A 16,894-nucleotide genomic window follows, 5' to 3' on the forward strand; every position below is an offset into this window, starting at 1 on the left:
CAAAGGAAGTGATCTCAGCCATGTCTCACCCCTGACTTATATCCCCAAAGGGGTCCGCTCCGCTCCGCCCCCAACGCCATGCGAGGATGGATTGGTGTGCCGACGCCCAGGGTGTCAGCTACCAATGGGAGTATGTATGCGCAGTGGGCTCCCGTCCATCCAAGATGACAAACTGCACTGCCGCTGGGTGACAGCGCAACCGCGGATGCCACCCAATGGGTGTAGGAGCATGGCGACGATATGCCTGTGGCCCCTCCACAAAGTCCAAAGGATGAATGGGGGGGACAGCAGGAGACAAGCAATCTCCCTTAGCATATCGCAGCTCCCATGCCAGACAAAAGCCGCCAACCGCCAGAGGAGACAGCAAAGGACACAAAGGCCCCAGAGCACCACCACTGTTGGAGGCAAGGGCAAAGGCTAAAACGTATATGAAATATATTTGTAAAAACAGTGGCTGGTTGTGACAGCAGGCCAGTTTTTGGGCTAAATGAGTGTCTTTCACCCGGGTTTAATAGAAGCAAAAAATAAATAAAAGGTCTGCAGTCACCAGTGATACACCTCCATCCCTATATACATATGCAAAAAAAGAGAAAGTCGCCCTGGGACTTTAAATGAGGTGGTCACAGTTAGCCACTGAGTAACAAGAGTAATAGCAGTAAAAATAAATGTACATACATGGGTAATATAGCATATTAGCTCAGCCAATGGATTTGCACATAATGAAGAGAATAAATAAAGTTGGCTGCTGCCATCCATTTGGGGGTTCAGCGATGGAAACTCTGGTTTTGTTCATTGGTAAGTATTGGGCCGTTTTGCTCTGGCCCATTCTGCCATTGTTCTTACATCTTGCACTGTGACACATCTTTTTGTCTAATTAGATACATCTCATCCGCATCCAGTCCTGATGAGCGAGCAATGATCTTGCGAAACGCGCGTCGGGTTCTCTGATGCGTGCACTTGTATATACTGCATTGTATAATGTTTGTATCAACTTTATTTATTCTCTTCATTATGTGCAAATCCATTGGCTGAGCTAATATGCTATATTACCCATGTATGTACATTTATTTTTAATAAACATTTATACTGCTATTACTCTTGTTACTCAGTGGCTAACTGTGACCACCTCATTTAACGTCCCAGGGCGACTTTCTCTTTTTTTGCATATGTATAATGGGATGGAGGTGTATCACTGGTGACTGCAGACCTTTTATTTATTTTTTGCTTCCTACCAGGTGGAACTCAACGTTGGCCATGCTGCAGCGGCTGCACACGCAGCAGAGGGCCATCAATGAATACTTGTGCGACTATGGCACCAGGACAGGGTCAGGGGAGCTTGTTTTTTTTTTCCCCACATCAGTGGGCTATGATCAGGGATTCATGCACTGTCCTGTCACCATTTGAGGAGGCCATGAGGATGGTGAGCAGTGACAGTGCATTTATCAGTGACACTGTCCCTCTTGTCCACCTGTTGGAGCACACACTGTGTGGAATAATGGACAGGGCACTTGATGCAGAACAGACGCAGGAAGAGGAGGACTTCCTTACCTCTCAAGGCCCCCTTTATTCAGACAGTTTTCCTGCGTGCCCGCCGATCACACAGGAAGAGGACAAGGAGGAGGAGGAGGATTGTGTCAGCATATAGGTGGGGCCTAGCACTCAGCATCAGCAACAGTCTTCAAATGATCATTTACAGTCCGAAGAAACCCATGGACTTGTACGTGGCTGGGAGGAGGTGGCTGCGGATCATGTCGTCCTTAGTGACCCAGAGGACTCTGGACGGAATGCCCTAGCAAACCTACGCTGCATGGCCTCCCTGATCCTGCAAAGCCTGCGGAAGGATCCTCGTATTCGTGGTATCAAGGAGAGGGATCATTACTGGCTGGCAACCCTCCTTGATCTACGTTACAAGGGTAAGGTTGTGGACCTTATCTTGCCGTCGCAGAGGGAGCAGAGGATGAAACATCTTTGGGAGGCCTGGCAGAAAGGTTTGTGCAACGAGTTTCCAGAGCCTTGGAGGTTACAATTTCCTGGTCCTCCTGGACAACGTGTTGCTGAGGCTTTGGTCAGTCACAGAAGGAGTATTGGAGAAGGTGGGCGTCTGACCGGTGCGTTCAGAGAATTTTTTAGTCCGCAGCCCCAAGGTATGATCGGTTCCAGCAACCATCGCCAGCGTCTGATTCACATGGTGCAGAAATACCTAGGGGCAAGATCAGACTTGGACACCTTTCCCACCGAAAATCCTCTGGGTTACTGGGTCTTGAGGATGGATCACTGGCCAGAGCTTGCACAGTATGCAATTGAGCTACTGGCCTGTCCTGCATCCAGCGTTCTTTCGGAATGCACATTCAGTGTTGCTGGAGGCTTTGTAACCGATCACAAGGTGTGCCTGTCCACTGAATAGGTTGATCGGCTGACCTTCATAAAAATGAATCAGTCTTGGATCACCAGCTACCAAGCACCTGATGCTGATGTAACCGAATAATTTTTTTTTTAATGTGAGATCCCTTCAAGACTGCCTATGCTGATGCTGAGTGACTATCCTGTTATGCTGAGTGACAATCCTCTTTCTCCTCAATGTTCATGCTGATAGCTTGTAAGAACATTTTTGGTTCTGGCACCGTCACCAGTGGCTAAGGCCCAATTTTTCTGCCCCCGTTTAACAGGGGCGTGTAATCACAATTTTTGATGCAATACTTTGCAGCAGGGCTCATTCCTGAGCTCCAACTAGAGTATCTGTGAGGTTTTGCAGTGTTGTGGCACCAGCACCAGTGCCTTAGGCCCAATTTTTCAGAGGAATGCAATTACAATTCTTGATCTTATATTTCACAGCAGGGCCCGTTCCTGCGCCCACCAAGAGTATCTGTGAGGCCTTACAGTGTTGTGGCAACACCACCACACCGTCCACCACCAAAAGCCCAATTTTTCTGACCCCGTTCAACAGGGGGAAAGAATTACTATTCTTGATCTATTATTTCACAGCAGGGCCTGTTCCTGCGCCCACAAAGAGTAACTGTGAGGGCTTACAGTGTTGTGGCAACACCAACACCTAAGGCCCCAATTTGTGCAGAGTATATACGGCAGGCCCCTACTTTCAAACATCCAACTTAAAAACGACTCCTACTTGCAAACGGAAGGAGACAACAGGAAGTGAGAGGAAATCTACCCCTAGGAAGGGAAATTTTCTCCTGTAAGTGTTCCTTGTTTCACTAAAAAAAACTAATTTTCAAATTCCAATTGTCATTGGGACAGAAAGTGAGGTGAAATCTTCTGAAGAGGTGCACAGACAGCAAAACAAATGTTACAGGGGTGATAATCCTTCCTATGTTTTCCAAAAGCTTAAAAATAGATTTTTTGGCTGGAGCTACACGTAAAAAATGTACCAGTTCAAAATTACAAACAGATTCTACTTAACAACAAACCTACAGTCCCTGTCTTGTTTGCACCGCCTGTATACTGCTGTTCAGAGTATATAGGGCCTGGGGGCCCAACGCTTTTCCTTTTTTTTATTTGGGTGCGGGGTTCCCCTTAATATCCATACAAGACCTAAAGGGGCTGGTAATGGGCTGGGGTTCTCAATGATTTTCATCCATATTGCCGGGACCAGACATGACATTAAAGCCACAAGCAGTTTTAAATGCCTTTTTTTTCCTTTAGAATTGTCATTTTGTGCAGGGACGGTTCTAAACACGGGAAACACACGCCACTTTACAGGCATACTATAGACACTCCCCAGGCACGATATTTAAAGGAATATTTCACTTTTATTTTTTCACTCTAAGCATCATTAAAATCACTGCTCCCGAAAAACAGTAGTTTTTAAAACTTTTTTTGCATTGATACATGTCCCCTGGGGCAGGACTCAGGTCCCCAAAGCCTTTTTTAGGGCAATAACTTGCATATTAGCCTTTAAAATTCGCACTTTTGATTTCTCACGTTTGAGTCCCATAGACTTACGTTCGACTCGAACTCGAAGCTCATCCCTACTCAGGAGGAATAGCAGAATGTATTTTGGGGTGTAATTATGTGTGAGAAATAACTTGTAAACATGACAATTTTGTGAAGAAAAAAATATATATATATATTATTCTTAATTTTCCAAAGCATTGTGGGAAAAAATTGCAACTTCAAAAAATTCACTATGCCTCTTACTAAATACCTCAGACTGTCTTCTTTCCATAAATGGGTCATTTGGGGGGTGTTTTTACTGTCCTGAAATTTTAGGGCCTCAAGAAATTAGATCATCAATCAATGCCATCAGTGCATTAGGATTGATCAATTTTCAATAATGCGTAGCATAGAAGCTTGTAGAGACTGTATAACTTTCACACAAACCAATTATCATACACTTATCAGGATTTTTTTTTACCAAAGACATGTAGCAGAATACATTTTGGCCTAAATGTTTGACGAAATTAGATTTATTTGGATTTCTTTTAAAACAGAAAGTAGAAAATTCAGCTTTTTTTCAAAATATTCGCTCTTTTTTCGCTTATATCGCAAAAAATAAAAAATGAAGTGGTGATTAAATACCACCAAAAGAAAGCTCTATTTGTGTGAACAAAATTATAAAGATTTCATTTGGGTACAGTATTGAGGTGGTTAGGAACTGAAACTGAAAGGATTTTTTTCCTGCAGGTTATCGTGTACATCTTGTTAATATGTACACTTAAACTTAGCACAAAGTACAACGTTTGGATGCAGCATTCTTTCTTTAAGTGCAAACTGAAGATAACTAAGAATAGTTGAGAAAGGTGCAAGCAATGGTTACAAATGGATTGCAGGAGGACACTTCTGCCTTTGTTTCTTCTATATTACACAGGTCAGTTCAATTTAATTATTTTTTTCTATCGGGGAAAATACAGCTAGATACAGTATGCTTAAAGTGTAAGCATACAGGGAAAAAAATGGTCTGAGGGACAAGGTGGACATTTTCCCCCTGGGCATAGGTGTGTGTAGCCTATTGCATCAGGGTGTGCACACCAAAGCTCAAACACATTGAAGCATAGTAAACTATGTTTACTATGCTGCAGTTTGTGAATGAACACAGTGAGTGTGTTCACTGTGTTCATTAAGAAAAGGAAAGGGTCCACAAATGACATATTGACTAGCCCTTTCCCCTCTCTCCGTCCTGAAATATCCCCCTGCAGCAGCCGAAGGGAGAGGAGAGAAGAGGAGGGTAGCTGGGGGGGGGTAACATGGGAGGAAGCCTGGGCAATAAGAGCCCCCTGCACACGCCTATGCCCCTGGGCCAGTACTAATAATATACTTTGCACATCAATGCAATATTTACCAAGGACCACAGTGAGTAAAGGGATGAGTAAAGTCTTACTCATCCCTTATCCCTTGCCAATTTGTACATGGGATGGTGGGAAAGGTCCTGCATTTTTGGAGCTGATAGTCCCAGCAGAGCAGACACTGTCGCTACATAGATGACTTGTTGTTTATTGCCTCTGGGCAACATTTCACTTTGGAGACATGGCTGGATTTCATGAATGATAATCAGCTTAATCTTCGGTTCACGGGACACAGTGATTTCTCATCGATTGAATTCTTGGATGTTTTGCTTACTGCTGATGGAGATCGAATAACGTCCAGTGTACATAGAAAACCCGGTTCAGGGAACACCCTTCTAAGAGCTGACTCGAACCATCCGGGTCATACAGTTAGGAGCATACCAGTTGGTCAATTCTGTAGACTAAAATGTATATGCAGTAAAGAATCTGATTTTAGAAGGGAGGCCATTCTCATTAAAGAAAGAGGTTATCCCAGTTCTGTCATCAATAGGGCTTTGGATACTGCTGAGAAAACCCCACGGGATATGCTAATGAACAACAAATCTTTGGGTAATAAACGCTGCATGCACAATACTCCTCAGTTCTGAAGAACTCCTGTTTTTTCAAACCCCTATAGTATTGAGTTTGAAAAAAAATAATTAAGAAATATCTTCCAGTTTTGACTAATGACCCCATTTATGCGCAGATCTTATCCAATGGGATACAGGTGGTTTCAAGAAGGGCACCCACTTTAGGCAGATGGTTGTCACCTAGCCTGTACACAAGTGAGCGACCACCCAGGCACTGGTTACAGTTTAAGGGTACCTTTAAATGCAGTGTGAGCGGCAGCTTATATTGTTCCTTCATTAAAAAGGTGTCACCGAGTCACTTTGTTGTCCACAGGCAAATCCTTTGGTATTGGATCTTTTATCAATTGCAATACACGCTATGTGGTGTATGTTATCACATGCACCACATGCTAGGTTCATTATGTGGGAAGGACAACCCAGCGTTTGAGGGACCGTCTATATGATCACCTACATGATATAGAAAAGGACCACTCCACCAATGTGGCTAGGCATTGGGTTCAACACCATAATAAAAATACATCCAGCCTTGTTATTCAAGGCATGGAGAAAATAAGCATGCCTACTAGAGGTGGTGACAAATTTGGCATTTTGTGCAGAAAAGAAGTTTACTGGATATTCACTTTACAAACAAGAAAACCAGTAGGCTTAAATTATGATTGGGGCGTTTCTTATTGCTATGAATAGCTTTTCATTGAAATAGATTAGATTGGTATTGGTCCCATATTCATACACTTGATTATATGTGATTCAATATTGCATTGATGTGCATGGACAGTTGTGGTTTTCCACACCATTGTTGTCTATGCACGTCATATATGTGAATCGGAGGTGAGATATGGATGTACATTTTGCGTACATTATATACATATTAATGCACATATTTTTATGGCTCTAAACATCGCCTGTACATTCATTTGTATATTTGTTTGACATTCATTTATTTCTTATTCTTCTTCTATTTACCAGTATTCTTCTTCATTTTTTCATTTTCTTTATTACTTTTTCTTTTCTCTTAGTACACCATAGGGCCCTTTCTCTACCACAGACATGACAAATGGAAGAACGATCGCATCATTTTATAACAATATACATTATTCTATTATGATTCAATTTTAACTGTAAATGAAATATGTTTGATACAGTAATTTTCAGAATATGAATTTTTACAAACATGTACTTTTACAAATATGAATTTTGGTTGTTATAGATTTACAATGATGGTCGTGTTTTGCGGTTGTCTGTGGTATTTTGATCGCACAAAGCTTTGCACATATATTCAAATGCATTGTTTAGTGTATCATCATGTTTTTATATTGTATACAGTGCTTTTATTAGAACATTTTATAATAACGACATTTGCCAGAGGACAGCATGTTATCACAGAGAAACAGTTTAATTGACTTGATCAGTTTATTATGCCATACATTCAGATTTTGATACTCTGCCATGAATTGAAATGCGTTAGCTTTTTTTCTGTACCAACTTCAGCCATGATGTGACAGCTCTGTATTTTTAAACACTGTTTTTCCACAATAAAGGTGTATATTCGGAGTGTGGCCATTCAGCTCTCTTCCTTGATTGTCTACATGTTTGCAGAGTCTGAACCTGAAGATTTGAGTGGGCTGGGCATTTATTTGGGATACCATGCCTAGAGCGCCATTACTCCTCATTACTTGTGAATGAGTAGTTTGTTCATGTGGCTGAAGCTGCCTCTTACTCTATGGGGATGCAGCAGCTGTACGGACACAGCCGCAAATCCTACCTTGACAAGTGTGGGTGAGTGGTCCTGAATGCACATTGCCTATTTTCAGGGCTATACACTATCATAGCGTAACATACAGTGGCAAGAAAAGTATGTAAACCCCTTGGAATTAACTCTTTTTCTGCCGTAATTTGTGGGGCCCCAAACATTAAAAAAACTCCTGCTAATTCTAAAAGATGACATTGTATTGAGTCAATAAATAAAGTTCTGTGTGTGAATGACAAATTGGGGCTCAATCACATAGGTGCTGTGGCCTGTACAGTGTATATCAGCAGTTTTTTTAATGTGGCTGGAGCCGCCTGGAGCTGTGCGCAGGCTCCAACCACATAAACAAACTGCTGAGATACAGATAGTAGTTTCCTGCTACCATATTTTAAAGCGGAGCTCCACCCAAAAGGGAAAGCTCCGCTTGTCAGCCTCCTCCCCCCCTTCGGTGCCACATTTGGCACCTTGTGGTGGGGAGGGAGGAGTGGGTACCTGTCAAAAGCTGGAAGTTCAGCCCGCCCCCCCCATGCTTCTTCAGCCTATTAAGTGCAATTTGCGCATGCACAGTAGGAAACTGGCTGTGAAGCCGCAAGGCTTTACTGACGGTTTCTCTTAGCCAAAATGGCGGCGCCAGCACCTGAGAGCCGATTCAAGAATCGGCTTGGATGAGGACACCGCGGGATCTTTGGAAAGGTAAGTGCTCTAATAATGAAAGTCAGCAGCTACAGTGCCAATGCTACCAGATGACCACATTGAGGACTGCTGGGCTGAGTTTGAAAACATGGCATCATTTAAAAGGTGGCCCAGAAGCCGCTGGGCTGAATTAGTGCAACAGAGGAGTACCAGGAAGTGTACCGCCTAATGGGACCGGATAGAAATAACTATGATAGGTTTACAGCAGCATTCCGGTCTAGAGATGCTCTGGATTTAGAGTAGGAAGGGGGCATAGATCTGGGAGCGTGCTTTGGAAAAAGGATGCCCTTTCCCAGGCCTATGGCCAGTGTGGTATAAATTATCCAAGCCCGGGCCTGGAACGGGGGGGGATGTGGATTGTCAGCCTGGGAAGGGTTAATAAAACAGGGCAAGTACTTCCCTTTCAGGCCTGCTTATTAGGCACCTGGTCAGAGAGGCTGGGGAAATGGCTGTTGAGCTATCAGAGCAGAGAGGAGCTTGAAGCTGGAAGGACCCCTGTTGCCTATAACTTGATCCTGCTGGGTGAGCTTGCTTGAATTGGAACTGTATTATGTTATATGCTGTGGCTGGGATGCTAACCATTGTTTAAAAAATGGACTGTCTTATACGGCTAAGAACAACTGTTTTGCTGTTTTGAAGTGCCTATGAAGACAAAGCCTGTCAATTTTTTTGTTCTTTTTGTTAAATAAAGCCTTTTAAGTTGACTAAGCTGTCTCACAGCTGCCTGTTAACCCCTTAGATCCTGATATATATATATATATATATATATATATATATATATATATATATATTTCTGCATTTAGTGTAGACTCTACATTCATTCAGTGCATGCAGTGTAGTATATATAACACAGTGTATTGAAGTGGTTAAGGGGAACCCCGTGCCAAACTTTTTTAAAAATGGCGTGGGGGTCTCCCCAAAATCCATACCAGACCCTTATCCGAGCAAGCAGCCAATGGCAGGCCATGAAAGGGGGGGGACAAGCGAGCGCCCCCCCCCGAACCACACCAGGCCACTTGCCCTCAACATGTGGAGGGTGCTTTGGACTGGGCAAGGGTTGTGGGGATGAGGGCAAGCGGTCTGGTATGGTTGGGGGGGGCGCTCAATCGTCACCCCCCTTTCCTGGCCTGCCATGGCTGCTTGCTCGGATAAGGGTCTGGTATGGATTTTGGGGAGGACCCCATGCAATTTTTTAATTTTTTTTTACATTCTTGCGCAGGGTTCCCCTTAAAATCCAAACCAGGCCTGAAGGGCCTGGTATAGATTTTGGGGGGACTCCCTCGCCATAATTTTTTAAAATTTTGGCATAGAGTTCCCCTTATTATCCATACCAGACCCAAATGGCCTGGTATGGACTGGGGGGGGGGACCACACGCCATTTTTTAAAATTTTTTTTATCTATATTGCCGGGAGCTGGCAATACATTACAGCCGCAAGCAATTTTAAATTACATTTTTTCCTTTAGAAATGTCATTTTGCTGTGGTACTGTAATAAATATCGAAAAGATGCCATACTTTACAGGCAGACTAAGGGGACCACACAATATTTAAAGGAATATTTCATTTTTAAAGTTTCACTTTAAGCATTATTAAAATCACTGCTTCTGGGTCCCCATACACTTTTTATGGCAATAACTTGCATATAAGCCTTTAAAATTAGCACTTTTGATTTTTCATGTTCGTGTCCCATAGACTTTAATGGCATGTTTGCACACATTTTTTGCCCGTTTGCATGTTCTGGTGCGACCGAACCAGGGGGGGGGGGGTGTTTGGCTCATCCCTAGTCACAACAGGCCAGGGTCCTTTTATTTTTGCACAGTAGTACTGAATTACATGTGTGTTATAGTATATAGAATGTGTATTTTCCACACAAATGTGCATTGCTTTTTTTCTTCACATTCAGGTGCTGCTCTAAGAATTACGGGACCTTCAACACACAGAGTCATGCTGGGATCTCACACTCAAATTCCCTGCAAGTTCACAGCAGATAAACTTCCTGTGGATCCCAAATTTTTTGCTGTTATTTGGTATTATGCAAAAAAAAGTATCCTAAGCTATGATAACACAGTGATGACAAGTGATCCTAGATATTCAATTAATATACATCAAGCTTTAAATGGCATTGCTGATCTGATTATATCAAACCTATCGATATCAGACGGTGGAGTCTACACATGTTCAGTGATTGACAGTCCTGTCCGAATGGAGAAAGACGTCACAGTTAGCATTCAAGGTATTGAAATTTAGATTTGATTTATCATTAAAGGATCTTTTCCGCTGTTCTACATAAAATGTTTTAGGCCTTTTCTTCCTTACTTCTACATCAGCAACAACATTAAAAAAAAGTCTATCTTTGGAATGTATGTAAAGCTTAACTCGGTCTGGCCAATACTACCATTTCTCCTGCTGACTCTGCCTGCTCCTAACACTCTCTTGCCTGCCTTGACCTCATCCTGGATATTGACCATGCTCTAGCTTGCCACCTGCCATAGACTCAATCTGGACACTGACTATGCACTAGCCTGCTGCCTTCCCCAACCTTAGCAGCTTAAAGAAAAATGTGACACTCCAGGTCAGTCCACCACTTACTGTCCAGACACAACACAGGGTGCAGGTCCAGTTCATGCTGCAGATTCTACAAAAAGCAAAGATGGGGGACCGCACACCTCAAGTCGTACCTAAAAATCCGTCTTTTTTTAATTTGCATCATTTAAAAACAGGACAGAAGCACACACAGACAGCAAGGTTGACCAGTTTCATGTCTTACTGATACTTAATCATAACCTAGGATTGTTATGATTACGCATCAGTAAGGCGTGACGCGCGTCAAACTTGCTGTCTGTGTGTGCTAACTGATGGAAATAAAGAAGACTTCCATCCTTGCTTTTTGTAGTATCTGCCTCAACCTCAGCTCATCCTCTGACCTCCTGCTGTTCCATATTCTTTTTCTGCATCATATTCATTCTGTTCCTGTGACACCATTTAGCGGTCATCCTGAGGACCACGACCTGGTGATAACTCATAAGAAACCGGACAATCGCTACTTACAGATCTGGTGAAGGCTGAGCTGTCGCTTAGACACCGCCTCTTGGGTGAGCCCACATTACCTGCCAGAAATGTTTCCTAACATAACCCTTCCCTGCTCTATCTGAAACTAAATAGAAGATTTGGGCAATGGTTGGCTCTTAACCTTTTTAATTTATCCCATTGAGGATACATTCCGTATGGTGAGCCACTGTTTTTACTCATCAACACTGTAATAGCATAATCTAATTGCTTGTAGTGGGGCTACTCAAACTGCCTGAGACAATTTGTCCTTTTGGTCACTTTCATAAATAAAGTTCATTATTTCATTTTATCTAATGCCGCGTACACATGAGCGGATTTTCCGACAGAAAAATCTTGGATTTTTTTTCCGACGGAATTCCGCTCAAGCTTGGCTTGCATGTACACGGTCACACAAAAGTTCTCTGAACTTTCGACCGTCGAGAACGCAGTGACGTACAACACTACGACGAGCCGAGAAAATGAAGTTCAATGCTTTTGAGCATGCGTCAAATTGTTTGCGTAGGAATATTGCGCATCAGAATTGCTACAGACGATCGCATTTTCGGATAGGAACTTTTTCCGACCGAAAAATTGAGAACATACTCTCAATCTTTTGCTGGCTGGAATTCGCCCAGCAAAAGTCTGATGGAGCATACACACGGTCGCATTTTCCGACCAAAAGCTCTCATCGATCTTCTGCTGGCCGAATTTCTGATCATGTGTACGTGGCATTAGTGCAATAAAGGGTTAAACTTTATTACATAAACGTTCCTATGTTTAACCCATCAGATATGTGCATATCGTACAATAATTTCAGTCAATTCAAGAGTATAATAATAAAAGGAATTGACTTAGCTTGGTTTGACTACTTCAGCCCCGGAAGGATTCGCCCCCTTAATGACCAGGCCATTTTTTGTGTTTTGGCACTGCGTCACTTTAACTGACAATTGCGCAGTCGTGTGACACTGTATCCAAACAATATTGACGTCCTTTTTTTACCACAAATAGAGCTCTCTTTTGGTGGTATTTGATCACCTCTAAGGTTTTTCTTTTTTGTGCTATATATAAAAAAAGAGCCACATTTTTGAAAAAAAAAACAATATTTTTTGCTATAATAAATATCCCAAAAATGAAGAATAAAAAAATCTTTTAGTTTAGTCTGATATATATTTTTCTATATATTTTTAGTAAACAAAATTGCAATAAGTGTATATTGATTGGTTTGCGCAAAAGTTAGAGTCTACAAAATGGGGAATAGATTTATGGCATTTTTATTATTTTTTACTAGTAATGGTGGTGATCTGCGATTTTTAGCAGGACTGTGACATTGCGGCAGACAGGACACTTTTGACACTTTTTTGGGACCATTGTCAATTATACAGCGATCAGTGCTAAAAATAGCCACTGATTACTGTGTAAATTTCACTGGCAGGGAAGGGGTTAACACTAGGGGGCGATCACGGGGTTACATGTGTTCCCTTGGTGTGTTTTAACTGTAGGGGGGATGGGCTTACTGGAACATGACAGAGATCCCTGTTCCCGATCACTGGGAACAGTAGATCTCTGACATGTTCACTGTCAGAACGAGGAAATGCCTTGTTTACATAGGCAGTTCCCCATTGTGCCTGTGTACAAGGCAATCGCGGGCCACCGGTGGACATCGAGTCTGCCCGACCCGCGAGTATGCTCCCGCAGCGCGTGCGCGCCCACCCACAACAGCGCCTGCACGAGCCATCGTACAGCTACGGCGATTTGTGCAGGCGAGCCATTCTGCCACCGTATATTGATGGTGGGCGGTCGTTAAGCGGTTAAAGAGGTATTACAGATGCTAAGAGTAGGCAAATACAGCATGTTCAGTCCAGGGGAGTTCACAACTTCTTTATTTGAAGTTCCTGGGGGGGGCGATAGTCCTTGATTCATACTTCTCTTCTGAATCCAACTCAATTAGTCCTTGGTCTTCCAGTCATACAGTATGTATAGCAGGCCAAAAACTAGTAAAAACTAGTTTGAACCACATCATAGAATAGAAAGGTCAGAGGTTCCCAACTTCCCACAGGATGAGACCATATGTTTCAGTATACATTAAATTTGGTGTGTTAAATTTGGTGTTATTGCTCTCACTCTCTCATACTAGTCACTGGAAGTTCAACATGGCACCTCATGACAAAGAACTCTCTGAGGGTCTGAAAAAAAGAATTATTGCTCTACATAAAGATGGCCTAGGCTATAAGAAGATTGCCAAGACCCTGAAACTGAGCTGCAGCACGGTGGCCAAGACCATACAGCGGTTTAACCACTTCAATACCAGGCACTTAGACACCTTCCCGCCCAGACCAATTTTCAGCTTTCAGCGCTGTCGCAATTTGAATGACAATTGCGCGGTCATGCTACACTGTACCCAAACAAATTTTTTATCATTTTGTTCCCACAAATAGAGCTTTCTTTTGGTGGTATTTGATCACCTCTGCGGTTTTTATTTTTTGCGCAACAAATAAAAAAAGACCGAAAATTTTGAAAAAAAACAAGTTTTTCTTTGTTTCTGTTAAATTTTTTTTGTAAATAAGTACGTTTTCTTCTTCAATGACGGGCACTGATATGGCTGCACTGACGGGCACTGACTGGCACTGATACGGCGGCACTGATGGGCACCGATGAGGTGGCACCAATGAGGTGGCACTGATGAGGTGGCACTGACGGGCACTGATGATGGGCACTGATAGGCGGCACTGATGGGCACTGATAAGTGGCACTGGTAAGCGGCACTGATGGGCACTCATAGGTGGCACAGATGGGCACTTATAGGCGGCACTGATGGGCACTCATAGGTGGCATTGATGGGCACTTATAGGTGGCATTGATGGGCACTCATAGGTGGCACTGATAGTTGGCACAGATGGGCATGGATGGGCACTGATAGATGGGCACTGATGGGCACGGATGGGCACTGACAGGTGGCATGAATGGACACTGATGGGTGGCACCGACGGCACTGGTTGTTTGCAGTGATGCCCCTAAGGGTGGCATTGTTGGGCATCACTGCAACATAATTGTGCCAATCAGTGCCCATTTGTGGGCACTGATTGGCACTGACTGGGCACATGTGGATGGCCATGGGGTACATACCTGGCCATCCACATGTTGCCCCTTCCCTGGTGGTCCTAGTGGCGATCCCTGGTGGTCCAGTGTGGTGATCTGAGGGGGGGCTGCGCTGATAAACAATCAGCACAGACCCCCCCTGCCAGGAGAGCCGCCGATCGGCTCTCCTCTAATCGCGTCTGTCAGACGCGAGTGAGGAAGAGCCGATCAACGGCTCTTCCTATTGACAGCGTGATCAGCCGTGATTGGACACGGCTGATCACGTGGTAAAGAGCCTCCGCCGAAGGCTTTTTACCAAGATCAGTGTAGCGGTGTGTCAGACTGACACACCGCTCCACCGATCGCCGTGATGCGCGCCCCCGGGGGCGCGCTGCGGCATGTTATCCTGCTGGACGTCATATGACGTCCAGTCAGGATAACACAACCACTTCCCGGACGTCAATCCGCTATAGGGCGGGCGGGAAGTGGTTAACAAGGTTCCACTCAGAACAGGCCTCGCTATGGTCGACCAAAGAAGTTGAGTGCACGTGCTCAGCGTCATATTCAGAGGTTGTCTTTGGGAAATAGACGTATGAGTGCTGCCAGCATTGCTGCAGGGGTTGAAGGGGTGGGGGGGTCAGCCTGTCAGTGCTCAGACCATACACCGCACACTGCATCAAAATGGTCTGCATGGCTGTTGTCCCAGAAGGAAGCCTCTTCTAAAGATGATGCGCAAGAAAGCCTGCAAACAGTTTGCTGAAGACAAGCAAACTAAGGACATGGATTACTGGAACCATGTCCTGTGGTCTGATGAAACCAAGATAAACTTATTTGGTTCAGATGGTGCAAAGCGTGTGTGGTGGCAACCAGGTGAGGAGTACAAAGACACGTGTGTCTTGCCTACAGTCAAGCATGGTGGTGGGAGTGTCATGGTCTGGGGCTGCATGAGTGCTGCCAGCACTGGGGAGCTACAGTTCATTGAGGGAACCATGAATGCTAACATGTACTGTGACATACTGAAGCAGAACATGATCCCCTCCCTTTGGAGACTGGGCTGCAGGGCAGTATTCCAACATAACGACCCCAAACACACCTCCAAGATGACCACTTCCTTGCTAAAGAAGCTGAGGGAAAAGGTGAAGGACTTGACAAGCATGTCTTCAGACCTAAACCCTTTTGAGCATCTGTGGGGCATCCTCAAATGGAAGGTGGGGGGGCGCAAGGTCTCTAATGCTCCATGCCCAAAAGGGGTTAAGGCAGTGCCGGAAAATAATGGTGGCCACACAAAATATTGACACTTTGGGCCCAATTTGGACATTTTCACTTAGGGGTGTACTCACTTTTTTGTTGCCTTTGTTTTAGACATTAATGGCTGTGTGTTGAGTTATTTTGAGGGGACAGCAAATGTACACTGTTATACAAGCTGTACACTCACTACCTTACATTGTAGCAAAGTGTCATTTCTTCAGTGTTGTCACATGAAAAGATATAATAAATGTGAGGGGTGTCCTCACTTTTGTGAGATACTGTATATGTGTGTATATATAGACAGAAGTGATTACTTATACGCTAACATAATTGATAACAATAAACTATTATTAAGTTTCTCATAAATCAATAACTATTAAAAACCTACACTACACTTACTTAGCCCAGTTCAGTAGTGTACATAACAATTGCCTCCACCCCAATTACTGAATACATACCTATTAACATTTAAAAGACCTTGCCAGGATTCTCATAAGAGTGAACCTAATTTACCATCTCAACAGTTTGAAAAGTAACCATCTTTTAAGCAGCCCTGTAGCAGACATTTAAGTAGCCCCCCTAATTTGTGTGGCAACCCTAAAATACCTTTGTACATCTGGTGGTCAGCCTATGTTGCACAGGAAGTTATAACCCCTACTCCCTGATAATCTGTAGTAGGGATGAGCTTCGAGTTCGAGTCGAACTCATGTTCGACTCGAACATTGGCTGTTCGCAAGTTCACCGAACAGCGAACAATTTGGGGTGTTCGCGGCAAATTCGAATGCCGCGGAACACCCTTTAAAAGTCTATGGGAGAAATCAAAAGTGCTAATTTTAAAGGCTAATATGCAAGTTATTGTCATAAAAAGTGTTTGGGGACCTGGGTCCTGCCCCAGGGGACATGGATCAATGCAAAAAAAAGTTTTAAAAACGGACGTTTTTTCAGGAGCAGTGATTTTAATAATGCTTAAAGTCAATCAATAAAAGTGTAATATCCCTTTAAATTTCGTACCTGGGGGGTGTCTATAGTGTGCCTGTAAAGGGGCGCATGTCTCCTGTGTTTAGAACAGTCTGACAGCAAAATGACATTTTGAAGGAAAAAACTCATTTAAAACTACTCGCGGCTATTGCATTGCCGACAATACACATAGAAGTTCATTGATAAAAACGGCATGGGAATTCCCCAAAGGGGAACCCCGAACCAAAATTTAAAAAAAA

The 16,894-nt window shown here is 43.5% G+C and overlaps 1 protein-coding gene across 1 annotated transcript in view; it reads left to right on the plus strand.

Annotated features, from left to right (window-relative positions):
• Positions 1 to 16,894, plus strand: part of LOC141147982 (tyrosine-protein phosphatase non-receptor type substrate 1-like) — a 122,545-nt gene that overhangs the window by 34,833 nt on the left and 70,818 nt on the right. The window contains exon 2 of the mRNA XM_073635138.1: positions 10,210 to 10,539. Coding sequence (XP_073491239.1) covers positions 10,210 to 10,539 — 330 coding nt within the window. The remainder of the gene's footprint in view (positions 1 to 10,209; positions 10,540 to 16,894) is intronic.

This window comes from Aquarana catesbeiana, linkage group LG06 (assembly GCF_042186555.1).
Source record: "Aquarana catesbeiana isolate 2022-GZ linkage group LG06, ASM4218655v1, whole genome shotgun sequence".
Classification (NCBI taxonomy): Eukaryota; Metazoa; Chordata; class Amphibia; order Anura; family Ranidae; genus Aquarana; species Aquarana catesbeiana.